Source organism: Platichthys flesus, chromosome 15 (genome assembly GCF_949316205.1).
Source record: "Platichthys flesus chromosome 15, fPlaFle2.1, whole genome shotgun sequence".
Taxonomy (NCBI): Eukaryota; Metazoa; Chordata; class Actinopteri; order Pleuronectiformes; family Pleuronectidae; genus Platichthys; species Platichthys flesus.
Genome location: NC_084959.1, coordinates 6,305,648 through 6,321,086, shown reverse-complemented (window position 1 = coordinate 6,321,086; position 15,439 = coordinate 6,305,648). Strand labels below are relative to the sequence as shown.

General features: G+C 38.5%; 1 protein-coding gene across 2 annotated transcripts in view; it reads right to left on the bottom strand.

Moving 5' to 3' along the window:
* The window catches only part of rxfp2a (relaxin family peptide receptor 2a), a 40,639-nt gene that overhangs the window by 10,120 nt on the left and 15,080 nt on the right, over positions 1–15,439 (bottom strand). For both annotated transcript variants that reach the window (XM_062407033.1, XM_062407034.1), the window contains exons 5-13: positions 13,308–13,379; positions 11,492–11,563; positions 10,589–10,660; positions 8,869–8,940; positions 7,876–7,950; positions 6,921–6,992; positions 4,384–4,455; positions 2,985–3,059; positions 38–109 (exon numbers count right to left, since the gene is read on the bottom strand). In XM_062407033.1, coding sequence (XP_062263017.1) covers positions 38–109; positions 2,985–3,059; positions 4,384–4,455; positions 6,921–6,992; positions 7,876–7,950; positions 8,869–8,940; positions 10,589–10,660; positions 11,492–11,563; positions 13,308–13,379 — 654 coding nt within the window. The remainder of the gene's footprint in view (positions 1–37; positions 110–2,984; positions 3,060–4,383; positions 4,456–6,920; positions 6,993–7,875; positions 7,951–8,868; positions 8,941–10,588; positions 10,661–11,491; positions 11,564–13,307; positions 13,380–15,439) is intronic.

Sequence of the window (15,439 nt, the reverse complement as noted above, 5' to 3'; positions counted from 1 at the left end):
TTTGTGTGTGTGCACATGTGTGTGTGCGTGTACTCACAAAGACTGAAGTTGTGCCAAATGGCTGAAATGACTTGGATGAATGCGAAGAAGAGGATTGTGGGAGATATTTCTGCAAAGAGAAACACACAGTGACAAACTCAGTGGAGCTCGTCGGGAGGAAATGTCACATGTGGCTAAATGAAAGTAAAATCCAGTCTTTGTTTTGGGTTTAATTGGAAAATTGGACAATGAATTTCATTCAGTCGTTAGTCACCCTGGATAGAAAATAAACTGATGTGCTTATTATATGCTCCACAGCACACATGCTCAGTGCACTGTGCATAACATTTAATAGATGATTCTAACCACCAAGACACAGTGTATGGATACTTGGTTGTCCTTTTACTTTTTGACTCATTCCTTTTCTTAATCACAGTATAATACTTAATATAATTATATGGTCTATTCTCCAAAAAAATACATTTCAGAATGGATCTCAGCAATCAGATATTTCTTTGTCACATTCCTAAATCAATTCAATTCACATCCTTCTTATTTTCGAGTGAGAACATTGTGACTGTGAGAGAACATGTTGTTCTATACTACATGGTAGTAGATAAACCCAGGGTTGTTACACAGGATTTTTGCTCAGAGTGATGTTTCACTCTACTCACTCGATTTTTAATAAACAGCCTTTCGAGGTTACATCACGCCAGAATCAAACAGACGTCGAGTGATTGTCCCAATATATAATAAACAACTGTCTCAACTCACTTTAAGAGGTTGGCACTTCTGGCAAATGAGAGAGACTGATTCAGGGCAACACACTGACAGTTCACTGTTTAAAAGTGATGGGCTTGGCTCTTAAAAGCAAATATAAGCAATAGCACTCAGAAGAGCACATACCAGCACCAAGGCCAAACAGTCCCCTTAAATTCAATCAAGCCACACCAGATAGATATCAGTCCAATAAATAAGCCTGTTCTTTCACCAAGCTCCATGAATTAATGCTAAAATTCAAATTTTGCAATGTAAAGGAAAGTGAAAACAATCCTGGATCTTTGGTCCAGTTCCATGCCGTAATTTAATGTGTTCTTTTTTGACCCATGTCCCCTTCAACCAAATTTCGGGGAAATCTATTTCGTTTTGATGGCGTAATCCTGCTGAAAAACAAGCTAACAGACCGAAAACTGACAGGAAAAAAAACCTCCTTGGCAGAGATAACAATAAAATATGAAATTGGCACTGCAGACTGATGATTTTCCTTGTAGTTTTCCAGTTTAATCTGGGTCATGGAAAATATTGCTCCCGCAGACTCGAAGGACCTATGTCAGTGTATTCATGGAACATTCAAGCGACTGGAAATATTTCTCTTTTCACAAGTGTTGCCCTGTCTGTGTGCTTGTGTGTGTCTGTGTGTGTGTGAGTAGGTGAGTGACATGCTGTTGTGGATATTACTGCGCTGTGTGTGGGGATTTTAACATTGCCAAGGCTGTATTACATTTCAAATGATTGGAAGAATGTGGCAAGAATTCATGAAATGAGAGAAGGCGTGAAAAGATATTCATTAACATATGGCTCCTGTCTCAAGTGTTGGAAAACTGGAGTGAGGAATAGGACTATCCTTTCCACATAAGAGTAATCTGTTTACAATATGGCATTTGAAAAAATGTCTGTACAAAGTGTTCAGTTAAAGTCATTAATATAATGATTGTCCCGGTAAGAGCTGCCCAGACTGATGTGACACCTCACCACCGTGAAACCGTAGAGTCGGTTGAAACAAACAGCGGCACAGTTGTTAACCATTCAGCCAGCAACTGCAACTTTAATTGACATACTGGTCTTCAGCCACATGAAAAATCTGAGCAACCACACATTAAAAACTATCTTTGTCAAGTTGGTTCAAACTCGGATTGGAAGTGATTTCTGAAAGTCAAGTAATTTGTTTTCTTATCATTCACGCCCACCACTAATGGAATGGTTGGTGCTCATTAACTTTATAATAGCATCATTAATGAGGCAATACTCTGCGTGGCAGCATTGTTGATCCTGGTCCCCAGCTGTGAAGTAACAGTACATGAATGTTGGAATATCAACAGGAGATTTAAATGTTTATCACAGACCCCTTCTACTACCTTGTTATCCCAAATATGGTTTTAAATCAGTTTTGCACATTTTTCATCATATAGAGAACACCGCTTCTTTTTTGAGAATTACCATGATGACCACTTATCCCTTAGATCGGTAAGGCAAGAAGAGATAAATAGATTGGTTGCATTGTAAATTAAATCGGTCCATTAAAGAAAGTACGTTGCATAGGGTATATGCATTAAACAGAATAATGTGAATAACAATGTGTAATTGTCAGATAAATGAAAATGATGTATTCCTCTGTGTGTACTAGAATATGGAGTATGAACAATTATGTCATCCCCATCTGAAAGCCGAAGTGTCCTCGGGCAAGATGCTGAACCACTCACTGCTTTAAGTAGTCGTCAATACTGGAAAAACTCTAAATAAATACAGACCATTTGCCATAAAATGAAAATAAAGTGTGAGAACTATCTACCCCAGCCTGGATTACACTTAGTTTTCACCACTTTCACTTGTTGAATTTGTACTTTGGCAGAATCTATGGAGAATTTAAAACACTCAGTACAAAGGCTTGACTTTGACCCTGGAATTGCTCCCTATTTAATTCCAGTGTAAATTGAGACGGTGAGCCAGCACTCTGTGGTTTTTCAAATGTTGCTTTGTGAACCACTTTCTGTTCTCTGCTTTAAAAACAAGGCCATCGCTAAAAAGTTTTGTTCAGCGTAATAATCCCTTTAATGTTCTGAATGCCTTTCCCATGGGAGGCGTCAACAGTAAGATTAAGTTATGGTCTCCGATGGCATGGACATCCAAAGAGTGTTTTATAATCCATTTAGGCCTAATTCCTTCCTGTTATAATCCTCAGATAATGAAGAACACCTCTCCCCAGGGCCAGACTATCAGTTACTCACAGTTTAAGGAGGGACTTGGAAAGACTTTTAAAGGTGTTCTTTGGCAGCTCCTTTATCCTGTTGCTGGACAGATTCCTAAACACGATAAAACACACAATAGAAATGAGACAAAAGCAAAATGAGCACCACACAGATTCAGTCAAAAGGTGTAGTTTATTATTTTTCTACCTAAGAGGAATACGAAAAATACTGAATACTAAGAGGAACCGAAAATAACACTGGTTCTTTAAACTACACCACTTTCTTTCCAGATTTTCTTTTTTCTTTGAAAACTGCAAAATACAGAAACACTATTGATCATCTTGATCAGGTAAAATCATCAAAACAGTTTTATTTGCTTTGCAGAGATTTATCCTGCAAATTAGACTTATTGATTTGATAAAATCCCTTGAAATGCTCCTGCCTTGTCCATTTCCTTCAGTTACACCAATAATTTATATTATTTCTTCTTGTATGGCTACTGATTATGATCGGCACAGTTATATTTCATTATTTCAGTCTGAATTAGAGTGTAGCTCAGGCAGCAATTTTCTGTCTGAGCCTGAGAGAAAACTAACCGATCTTGACCTGTGTGAATTCCCTGATTACAGGCACGTGCAGTGTGAAAAATTAAATCAATGGACGAGCCAATGTAATTGAACCTGCTCAGAGTGTTTATCATTTCAAAAAAGTTGAAATGATAAATAATAAATCCTAATTATTGTTCGAACCTGGCCCGAAAAGAGAATCCACACTATAGCAATATACATTCTAATTTGATTTATAACAAAACCTGCTTCTTGTCCCTCCAGAGATCAACATAACCAATTTTAACTTAATTAAATGCTAGAATATAATTTACAGACCCTGTCACCCCCACCCAGCTGACCTCCTCCTCCATTCACCCTCTCATCTGGTCCCATTCTTTAATTAACTCTCATCCGTTTCCACTCGCTCTCTGTGCCATGTGCCTTTGTTCTTCGGGGCTCTGTTCCTTTCCTGTCTCTTTTGATCCTGATCATGTTACTGAACCTTGGCTGTGGGTTTTTGTTTAGAATTTGCTCCATCTGGATTCTTGTTCTTTGTTTTTCTAATCTAAGTAGAGACTCTTTAATTTTACAGAGTCATGCTCTTGGACCCTTTTCTTTCCTGAGAACCTTGACAATGTGTCTTCACATTATTCACGAAAGATAAAGATAAAAAGTAGTTCCCATAGTTTTGATCAGTCTGTTTTACATATAATATAATACAATTCTGTTCTCACTCAGCAATGAGAGACGCTGACACGACTGGAGCTTTCAGAGACCTTTCAATTTCCACAGAAACTCTGTGATCGATGAGACGGCTTCTTATTCATCAATTCCACATTGATCATGGGAACAGAACAGAAAGAGACATGTACAACGTGTGCGTCACTCACAGCTCAGCCAGTTTCCACAGGGACTGGAAGGTGTTTTCAGGAACTCTTCTTATCCTGTTTTCCATCAGTAATCTGCACAGGAAAGAGCTACTGTCAGAAACCATGTTACAAAGTGTGGTGAATCCCTGCAGGGACTGGATACACTCTTACTTGTTGCGCCATCTGAACATATGGTTAACCATTTGCAGAATGCTCAGTCCATCAAAACTCATCCAAAGCCGACTCAAAAGCTCTGCCTGAAGAGAAGAAGGAGCTCATACGTTGCATATCAAATATTTTTGGCGTTGTCATGCCCTCACATATTCATATATTCACACTTAATTGCTGCCTCGAACTACAGAGCAACATTGGAGCATATGGTAGCAACAGTCTTTTTACAGCATATCTGAACAGTTGCAATGAAGGAAAATCAAACTTTGTTCCTTCACTTCCTCCCTCAGGGTCTAACTGTAGCCCTCTCCGTCAGAATCCCAGTTACACACATGCCGCACAAACTTTTCTCTTAACTTCTCCATCTCAGCGGTGAGGTCCCACTTTTCATTTCGCTCTCTGTCTATTTCTTTATGATCACGATTATCTTGTCAAGTTTTAAGGTGGACGATCAGAAATGTCTGGAGTACAAACACACACCAAGTGGTTAAAGGGGTTTATACAGCACTTGTCTAGTCTCACTTCTCAATGTGCTATACACCATCACACTCACACACTGTTGGCATTTACACAGCACTTCTATATACTATGTTAATATGCCACACATCATTCACACACTGTTGGCAATTAATGATGTGGCAGCATACCTTTAAAAGATCTGTCTATCACCAGTGCTTGAAAAATAAAGTCACTAATGCATTTCTTTGGAACAAACTTTGATATCTAAAAAAAAAAACTATTTCAATGGCAACTGCCCTCTACCTTTGAATGTGATAGTGCTATTATCTACAAGTACATCTCAGCTTAACTTCCTTTGAGCTTCATCACTGCTTGACATCTGCATGCAGGGACCCTGCTGCTGAGGGGGGCCTGCTGTTTGGTCGCTAAGCTTATCACAGAAGGATTTTAAGGTGAGATACATTCATGTATTGAGCCTCAAAAAGACACAAATCTCTTTCAAGTCTGATGGGGTGTGTTTTAGTGTTTAATGCTTTGGTTAATAACCATGCAGATTTATTAGCTGGCTGATAAAAATCCCTCGTTCTCAGCCTTTCACAAACATATCGGGATAAAAATCTGTGCTTGTAGGAAAACGTTTATTTCTTAATAGAATAAGCAGCAGCCAAATATCAGCATCAGCCCCCCCAAAAACCTTTAACTTATATATTGTTGTGTGTATTCTTTTTACTTGTGGACTGTAAGTGGGGTTTCTTGTTGCCACACTTGTTCTATAGATTTAATATTTATATACCATCCATTTGAGGGTTTTTCACTTGGGTGCTTAAACAAGGAGCAATATTTGTTATAGTTAAGCTATAATTATGGTGCTATAAATCATTGAAAGGTTTTAGTGCCATCCATAAATGCTGAATAGATGAGATAAAAATAATTTTCTGAAGACCCAGTTATGACTTTAATTTATTTTACCTCTGTCCTTGCAAGGCGAACTTTTTATCCTTGTTTTGAAAAGTGCTGAAATTATGTTATTATATCAGGATTATTTGAATGCAGAGTTCTGAGGTCGTCATTTGACTAATGAAGATGAAACAGGACATACTGCAGCGCATTTGTTGTTTTTTATGTTCCCTAACCCAATAAATAAAAGTAGACAAGTGTGTGTGTGTGTGTGTGTTTGTGTGTGTGTTTGTGTTTGTGTTTGTGTTTGTGTTTCTGTCGGTCTGTCTGTCTGTGTGTGGGAGACAGCAAGAGTGAACATTTTGATGTAAATTAACTTTCAGGTTCAACTGGGCTGTCTGGAACATTGATAATGCAGTTGTTAGTAAAGCAGGAAATATCCGGCTGACCAGACTGCATGATGATGATAAAAAGAGATAGTCTTATTTTTATCTCGGTGTTAAATATGAAACAGAACAGGAACATCAAAACCAGATTGTGTTTATGCAACAGAGATAAACCGAACAAGCACAAGTTTTATTGAAAAATTTCTATCTATATTCACACACACTCTGATTATATAAGATTTGAATTGGTGTGGCTCCAACTTGGTGTTTTACACAGAAGAGTAATTGTCCAAAACAGGCATTGGCTTTAACATTCAAGTGGCAACAGTCCCAGTCGGCTGGAGACCTGACAAACCCATTGAATTCAATCTAAATTCAAATCCATTTCTTTGCTGAAAAGTTGATGAAATTACTCAACTTAATGCAAATGGGAAATAGATATAAAACAAATGAGGAAGGTAAAGACAATATGGTCTATAGGAATAACAGTGGAAACACAACCGCCCAATAACTGACCGATGTCGTGTGGAGGTCCAACGTCGCTACAAGCTGGAAACTACCTCATTCATCCCAGCTGAAGAGACTAATTTCAAATGTGCTTAAAGCTGTTTGTTATTTAAAATCTTTTAAATTCAAGATACTCACAGAACCTCCAGCTTGCTGCAGCTCTTCAGGATGGAAAAGTTGAGAGTTTCAATGTGATTTCCCTCAAGATCCCTAAAAGCAAGAAAATAAATTGGAAACTGAGATAAATCCGAAATCTACATCTGTTGTTCTGTTTGAGTTTATTAGATTTTGTCAAAAATAATTTTTGCCTCAAATATTTTTACTCCAAATCAGCATAAAAGTAGGAACTACAACTCAGAATAGACAATCTCCTCCGGGCCCATTGGTCCCCTTGTGAAACCACATGTACTAGAACTGCATTATTATTTTTGCTTGGCCTATGTTCAACCCTTCAGCCAAGTTTCTTGGAAATCTGTTCAGTTGTTATTTTGTGTAATCCTGCTGAGCAACCAACCAAAAAACTAAATAACAGGGGGAAAAAATAAGCATCTTGGTTGAGGTGTTAAAATACTAATATAATGTGATTTGTCTGGTGTTTGTGTTTAAGGGTAATAAAAAGAGAATAAAATGACAGTGTGGGACGAGGAAAAGAGTGACAGCCATTGTTTGCTTTGGAATTTAACTAGTGGGGTATGAGGTCTGATTGGCAGGACGTTGCTAACACAAAGACATATTAGCGACAGATAGCATGAGGTCATAACACTTTCACACTCATCCGGCTGGTGCGCTTCAAGCTACAACCCAAAATAGCCGATGGAGTTGACCAACTGCGGTGATATGCTGAGGAGAACTTCAGCTCTCGTGTAGTCTGGAGGACAACTCGTCTCAGCTTCATATCAGAAACTATGCAACCCATTGTCGCCTCTGTCTACCAGACCTCATTCGCTTGTTATGTACGCACAAAAGCACAAACCCATGCATACACACACACGTACACATCTGTTTGCCTGTTTAATTCTGTAGACAGTCACTGAATCACACACATGCACTACACACCTGCACACACACAAGTACACTGTCAGAGCAGACTCACAGCCAGTCCAGGGCAGGCATGTGCTCGCAGAAGCTGGGGTGAGGAAGCTGCTGCAGTGAAGCGTCCACCATGGATCTGACAAGAGAGGGCAACATTTCAACATCACCAGAAACAGAGATCTAACGTTTACAGCCGGAGATTCAGTTACAGAGCAAAGCACTTCCAGCTTTTATACCTAGAAACAAGATACGTGGCCTGTTTACAAAAAATTACATAGAAAGGAAGTTACTGGTACTGGTTAAGTATCTAAAAAATAGTCTATAATGGATGACATAAGGCTCCATGTTAGCAGAAAGGACATAGATAAATCTAAAAAGTCTTAGTACATACCACATAATTCTATACAGTCACTCCTGCCAAACAGGCAGAGAGAGCAGGGTCACATTAACATGTCTCCTATCTCTTATTCACGCATAAACATTGAGAGAACTTTTAAATGGAACCTGCTGCGTACCTATAGTAAGTGAGCAAAGAAAACAGCCAAGTGAATGAGTCATGTGGAAAGAAGAAGGACAGACATGAGCAAATCCTGGCAGAACAATATCTTCATGTTGTCCCAAGAATAATATTGAGCTGATCTCAGGCCACATCAGAAAACGGCAAGACATAAACAAGAACTTGACAATTACAGAATAAGGAAGAGAAACGTCACTTGGCTTGAAAAGCTGGAGACTGAACTTTGTAACAAATTTCTGAGGACAAAATGGCAGCAAGAGCTACTAAAGTGCGATATAATGTAAATTAAGTCTCAGTGTCTGTTATTCATCTATTCAATTAAAATGATTATAATTATTATAATTCACATTTCTCTGTGAAGCATTCAGGTCAACAGTTTTAAATGAGCTCTGTCTGACTTTTGATGAACTGGCTTGTGAAATAAATAAATCTCCCTGAATGATCCCCATCAGAACACAGGGACATGACTGAGCATGAAACAAGGTGAGAAATTTTACAAAACTGATTATTTACAGAGGAAGAAATTATAAAACTCACAGATACACAAGAGACTGGAGTCCGATGAACGTGTCCTGGGACAAACTTGTTAGCGGGTTATGATCCAAGATCCTGGAACATACGTGAAAAAAGAGGAAATAGGCTTAAGTTACGAAGCAAAGTCAAACTTTCATTCATGTAGTTTGTTGCTTTCAAATTGCCACTCTTCTGTCTGTATATTAAGTATGAGACTCAAACAGTTTCTTGCTTCCAGTGCAAGCTTATGACCCGAGGCTAGAGGCTACCATTGTAAGCTAATGACCTGAGGCTAGAGGCTAACAGTGTAAGCTAATGACCCGAGGCTAGAGGCTACCATTGTAAGCTAATGACCTGAGGCTAGAGGCTAACAGTGTAAGCTAATGACCCGAGGCTAGAGGCTACCATTGTAAGCCAATGACCTGAGGCTAGAGGCTAGCAGTGTAAGCTAATGACTTGAGGCTAGAGGCTAACATAGTTAGCTAATTACCCAAGGCTAGAGGCTAACCGTGTAAGCTAATGACCTGAGGCTAGAGGCTAACATTGTAAGCTAATTACCTGAGGCTAGGGGCTAACAGTGTAAGCTACTGACCTGAGGCTAGAGGCTAACATTCTAAGCTAATTACCTGAAGCTAGATGCTAACACTGTAAGCTAATTACCTGAGGCTAGAGAATAACAGTGTAAGATAATAATGACCTGAGGCTAGAGGCTAACAGTGTAAGCTAATGACATGAGGCTGGAGGCTAACAGTGTAAGCTAATGACCTAAGCCTAGAGGCTAACATTGTAAGCTAATTACCTGAGGCTAGAGGCTAACAGTGTAAGATAATAATGACCCGAGGCTAGAGGCTAACAGTGTAAGCTAATGACCTGAGGCTAGATGCTAACAGATTAAGCTAATGACCTGAGGATAGATGCTAACAGTTTAAGCTAATGACCAGAGGCTGGAGGCTAACAGTGTAGACAAAAACTCTGCTGCACCGTGCAGAACCAGAAATGCATGGTGCAGCATGGTTTTTGATGGAATGTAGTTTGAGTACATTATTCGACCAAACAAAACGTATATAACCTCATATAATCTGCCCCTCCTTCATGTGAGATTAATTAACAAAGCAAATCATTCAATAACATGTGAAATTAAAATAGCTGCAGGCCATCACAGCCCCTCACAATCTGAAGCCATATTTCAAAGATCTTTTTTAAAATTTAAAAGGCTTTCTCTCTTGTTTTTATTCTTTTTGTTGGTGGACAAAGTTTTCTTATGAGCTTAATACATCATTTGTAGAATACTGAAATATACTAGTTCCTGAACTTAGTGCTTTCTGATAGATTTTACGTCTACTACCGTCACTAGATCTTCGGAGTATCATGCAGACATTTCTCAGTTACATATTGTACCATTTGCTTTACTGTTCGGCAGCTTGCTGGCATATATGAGTTTCCCCAGAGGTGTCATGGATCAGGTTTATCAACCCGATGCTGTCGGCAGGACACTGATCCCACAGGCCAAAAATAAAGGGCACAGTTATAAACTCTGAACTCATAACAAAACAATACACTTCCCTTAAGCTCTTGATCTCAACAGATGAACAAGATGTATTTAAGGTTTTAAGTGCAATTGCCTCAAATGAGTTTTTGTGGAGAAAATAGGACTAGGCATAAGATCGAACTGTAGAAACACCACAGACACATAACAGAGAGAGAGGAGAGAGAGAGTCTATGTGTGTGTGTGTGTGTGACTCACAGCCACTCTAACCGGCGGAGGTCCTTGAACACACCAGGACTGAGAGAGGATATCAAGTTCTCGCTGAGAAACCTGATCGATACGATGGACAAAAACATACCAACATTCATTAAGTTGTTAAGTAATATGTTAAATACAGTGGAGCAGAAATAAATACTTTCATTAATCAATTAGCTCAGGATTGCAGCTAGTTTTTAGACTGGATGCCAGACGAACTTAGCCCCGCCCACAACATTTTTGGTCGGGCAGTTCGACTTCTTCTGACTAGAATTGTTTTTATTTGACACATTCTGAAACACCATCTTAGACTGTGAGAAGTTCTGAAGTGGACTTTTTGACAATTAATTCTCTAAAACAATAACAAGAGCTCAGTCTATAATGAAATACAGGGTTTGTTGCAGTCTTGGCAAACAGTTAGAGACAAGTACACCTCAGAGTTTCCCCTCTGGTTGAAACCTGTAAAACTGACCCAACAGCGTTGTTGTTATTGTCAGGATAAACCGCAGTTCCCTATTAAAGTCTGTAAAGGATTAATGATCTCACTCCTTTTAATTTTGTCCTTCACGGCTTGTGGTATTTAAAATATATATCGTCACAGTCAGAACATTAACAGACGAAAGCATTTGCAAACATCACTTTATAATTACCAGAAAGCAGAAACCTCTCTTTTGAATTTGATGAAATTAAACATTTTTAATTATAAAACTAGTCAGAATCCATATGCTGTACAAAAAACATTCTAGATCAATTGTTACAATAAACTTAAATTAATTCAACACCTTCGAGATGAATATATCGGAGATTCAAGTGAAGGAAAGCGAAAAGTGTGTTGAGGGAACATAATATCCATGTAGTCTCGTGAGGAGAGATCAGTGTCCTTGATGACGTGAGTAGGAAACTTACAGACGCTTTAAATTTTGCAGGCCGCTGAAGGCGTGTGTGGAAATGAACTGGAGGCTGTTGTTTTGCAGAAAACTGAGAAAAGAGGAAAGAAGAAGAAAAATTATAAATCGTAATTGGGGGGAAATTATTCAGTTGTTCTTTCCTGAAACTCATGAATATATACATAATTTACACACACACACACACACACACACACACACACACACACACACACACACACACACACACACACACACACACACACACACACACACACACACACACACACACACACACACACACACACACACACACACACACACACACACACACACACACACACACACACACACGGTCTTGACTCGAACATAATGTCAAAGTGATTAATAGCCTGCTGTTAGGGTAATATCATAATTATCATCCGGTGCACAATCTTTTCATTTTTAGACAACAATGACAGGATAATACACTAATCAGCATATTCCCTCCACAACAACAGGCACCGGACAGTCGTCAAGCAGGGAACAATGAGATGCTCGGATGCAAATGATGACCCTTTAGAACACAATTATAACAAGCGAGCACTTACTGACCTTTGATCTGTATATAAAGTTTAGAAATGGGCAACTTTCCGTGAACTTTGAAGAAAGCAAATGTGTTTTTGAATGTTTATCTGTTATTTTAAAATTTCTGCAGATAGACCTGCCAGATAAAAACGATTATTTTACTCAATAAGCACATGGACTGATTTAATTCTTATTGCTACACCACTTAAAGGCTCGTGGACCCAAGATGAAAACAGCTCTTGTTCTGTTCTAGAACTTGATGGATTAGGATTTTGCAGAGATACTTATGATAATAGGCTCCATCCTGTGTAACATCATCACCATGACAAAAAAATTACATATGTGACTCAAAGTGCTACTAATTCTTAATCATGAGTACCGAGGCTTTTCCTGATCAAAGTGACAATTAACGATGCCTTCTTTTTGAATCATCATTACTCCCTAATTTGGTCCATTTATCTCATTAAGCAGCAAATATTTGTAAACCCACATGTTTGTCTTTGCATGCTGGGTGTCTGGTTCCGGCAGTTAGAACAGTGAACAGCACTGTTCTCTTATTAACATCCACATTTATGCAGAAAGGGGCTCCAACATCTAATCAGATCATAAGCAGGTGCCCTTTTCTTTACAGGCAAAATATATATCCCCACACATAAAAATGTGACATGATTGTGTATTTTTTTAATAATTTTTAGCACATGTTTTGGTCATTATTATTTTCTATATAGAGCAGCGTAGTTTAGTTTAGTTCTATATTATTTTTTAATTCATGCAGTTTTTTGTCTTTTCTTTATTTCTGCCATTTCTGTCATAATTATCTTTCTAGATTAATTTTTAGATGTGAACTTTGGTTTGGAGTTTCACTGGCTTTAAGTTTTCCCCTCGAGGATCAGCATTTTAATTTGAACAGAATTTCATTGGGAGAAGGTCATATCCGGTGATATTAGTCTGAAAAAGTGTGCATGTGGAACACATACATTTTTATCTACAAATTGTTCTCTCGTCATTCATGTGTTTCTTATCTACTGAGTATTTGTTGTCTCTCTCACTTTCTGAATATCCCTCAAAAAGTATGAGAATTATTAGGAACAGGCCACAGACAAACACACACTGAAAGTGGAAACACAGTAATAATCAATAAACCACGAGTATAAACAACTGCTCTTTCACAGTACAGAATATAATGAGACAGTACATTTCAATAAAAATATTATTGTAGATATAAAACCTTGTGAGGATGAGGAAAGAAGCACAAGCAGATTAATACTCACAGTCTCTGTAGAGCCGAGTATTCAGAGAAAACAAAATCTGACAACACTCTGATGTCATTGCTCCTCAGCGACCTGGAACACAACCCAGGAAAACTTACTTTTTATGGGAAAAACACAACATTCATTTAGCATAAACAGACATCTTGAGTGCAGTGACATTCAGGCAGTTAAGAAGAGAAGACCAAAGGTCTGAGGCATTACGGGCAAAAACAGCAGCACTCTTAGCTTCTTCTGCTGTATTGGGAAATAGCTTTTAAAAAGTCCTTGCTGCCATATCTCTGCAGTAAAAGAACCATCATCTGTCAGAGTCGGGAAAGTTAAAGTCCAGGAAAGTACTGGAATATGGAGAGTTCACTAAAAGGACATGAATATAATACCAGCATGGCAAAAACGTATACACATACTAGCATAACAAGCTATATATATTTTCTTTCCAATACTTAAGGCCCATTCCAGCATATATGTGAATTGAAGATCGCAGGTCAACATTTTTAACTGCGTTTAAAAGATAAATTATGCCTCACCACAGGAAGCAATTGTTTTATTTGATTGGAGGTATACGGGATGCAAATGTTCGCCACTGCTACATTCGGTTTTGTGTGACCGTGCCCTCATATGTGGTCACAATGACCTTTGACCTCAGACAACTGATATCTTATCAGTTAATCTTGAGTCAAAGTGATGACTGACAACGTCAAAATTTGACGAAATTCCTAAAAAGAAAATTTCAGATACCAAGAGGCAAAAGGCATGATTTATGAGGTCCCTCTGACCTTGACCTTTGACCTTCAAGCACCAAAATCTAATAATTTTTTCTGTGGTCCAAGCAAACATTTGTTTTGTGAGGTCACAGCGACCTTGAGCTTTGACCACTAAAATCGAATCAGTCCATCCTTATGTCAAACTGAACATTTGTACCAAAACATGCATTATACAGATAACCACACAGCAACACCTATAACAGATGGACAGCACAACACATTGGTGGTAAAATCTAAAATGTCTTCCCGTGTGCACAGTGGAGATAAAGTGAGCAACAAATCTCCAAGGCCAACAAAGACCGCATTGGTTTTATTTTTGTCCTACAATGTTCCTCTCTACTCAGATATAAATTAGCACCCTCCCCACAGTGAGATAATTACGAAACTGTGACTGTACAAAGGATTTAACTACAGACCAGGGTCAAGTGAAACCCATATTCAATGTGATCTACACAGCACTTTCTCAAACGTCTCATTACAAAGGGATCACAAAAGATAAAATGAAAAGCAGAAGAGAAGAGAAGACAGAAACAAAACCGGCAGAGGGGGACTTTTCTTCAAACAATTTAAGATGCAAGAGAAAGAACAAGATTCATTTTTTCACAGCAAAGGGAAATGAACGGGAGAGAAACACACTTCAATCTCTGAAGAGCTGAGTTGGGAACTGCTTTTTATTTGTCTTCATCTCAAAGATTTCATTTGAATTGATTATATTAGCTCCTATTTTCTGACAGCAGCTCAACAGGGCAACAAATTAATTATTCACAAACAATAAACGTTATTTCCACACGGGGTCTGAGCCGGAGGTTTTCACCGAGTTTGATAAGCAACTGAAACGCTGAGCTGAATACTGAATACTTAGTTTACAAGAAGAGATAATTAGGAGACATTAAGTCCCAGGCAGGGAGGCAGCTGATGTGTTTCCACAGAGAAGGATATTCAAACTCTGCTGAGGAAGGTCAGACTGGAATGCAGCAAATGGTGCAATGGCCGTTACCAAAATATAAAAGGTCACGTATCATTAACTATAGAATTACCACCCCCCCTTGAGTCTGAATGAACATCTGTTCCAGATGTTATAACATTTCCACCAGGCGTTCCTGATATGTCATGTGTATGAGATCGACGTGGGGTCACAATGGCAGGAACCTTTGATAATCAAAGTTCGTCCTAGAGTCAGGGTGAATGTTTGTTGAGGGCATTCCCTAATGAATTCCTCAAATATCACATTAACAAGAAATCAACATTCTGTGTGTTTTCTATTTATTTAAGTTAGAAGGTTTAAAAAAAAAGGAATGAACGTGCTGGTTACCAATGCAGATTTTTATGTTGGCTATTATTTAGAAAGCTTCTGCAACATCAGGGCCTATG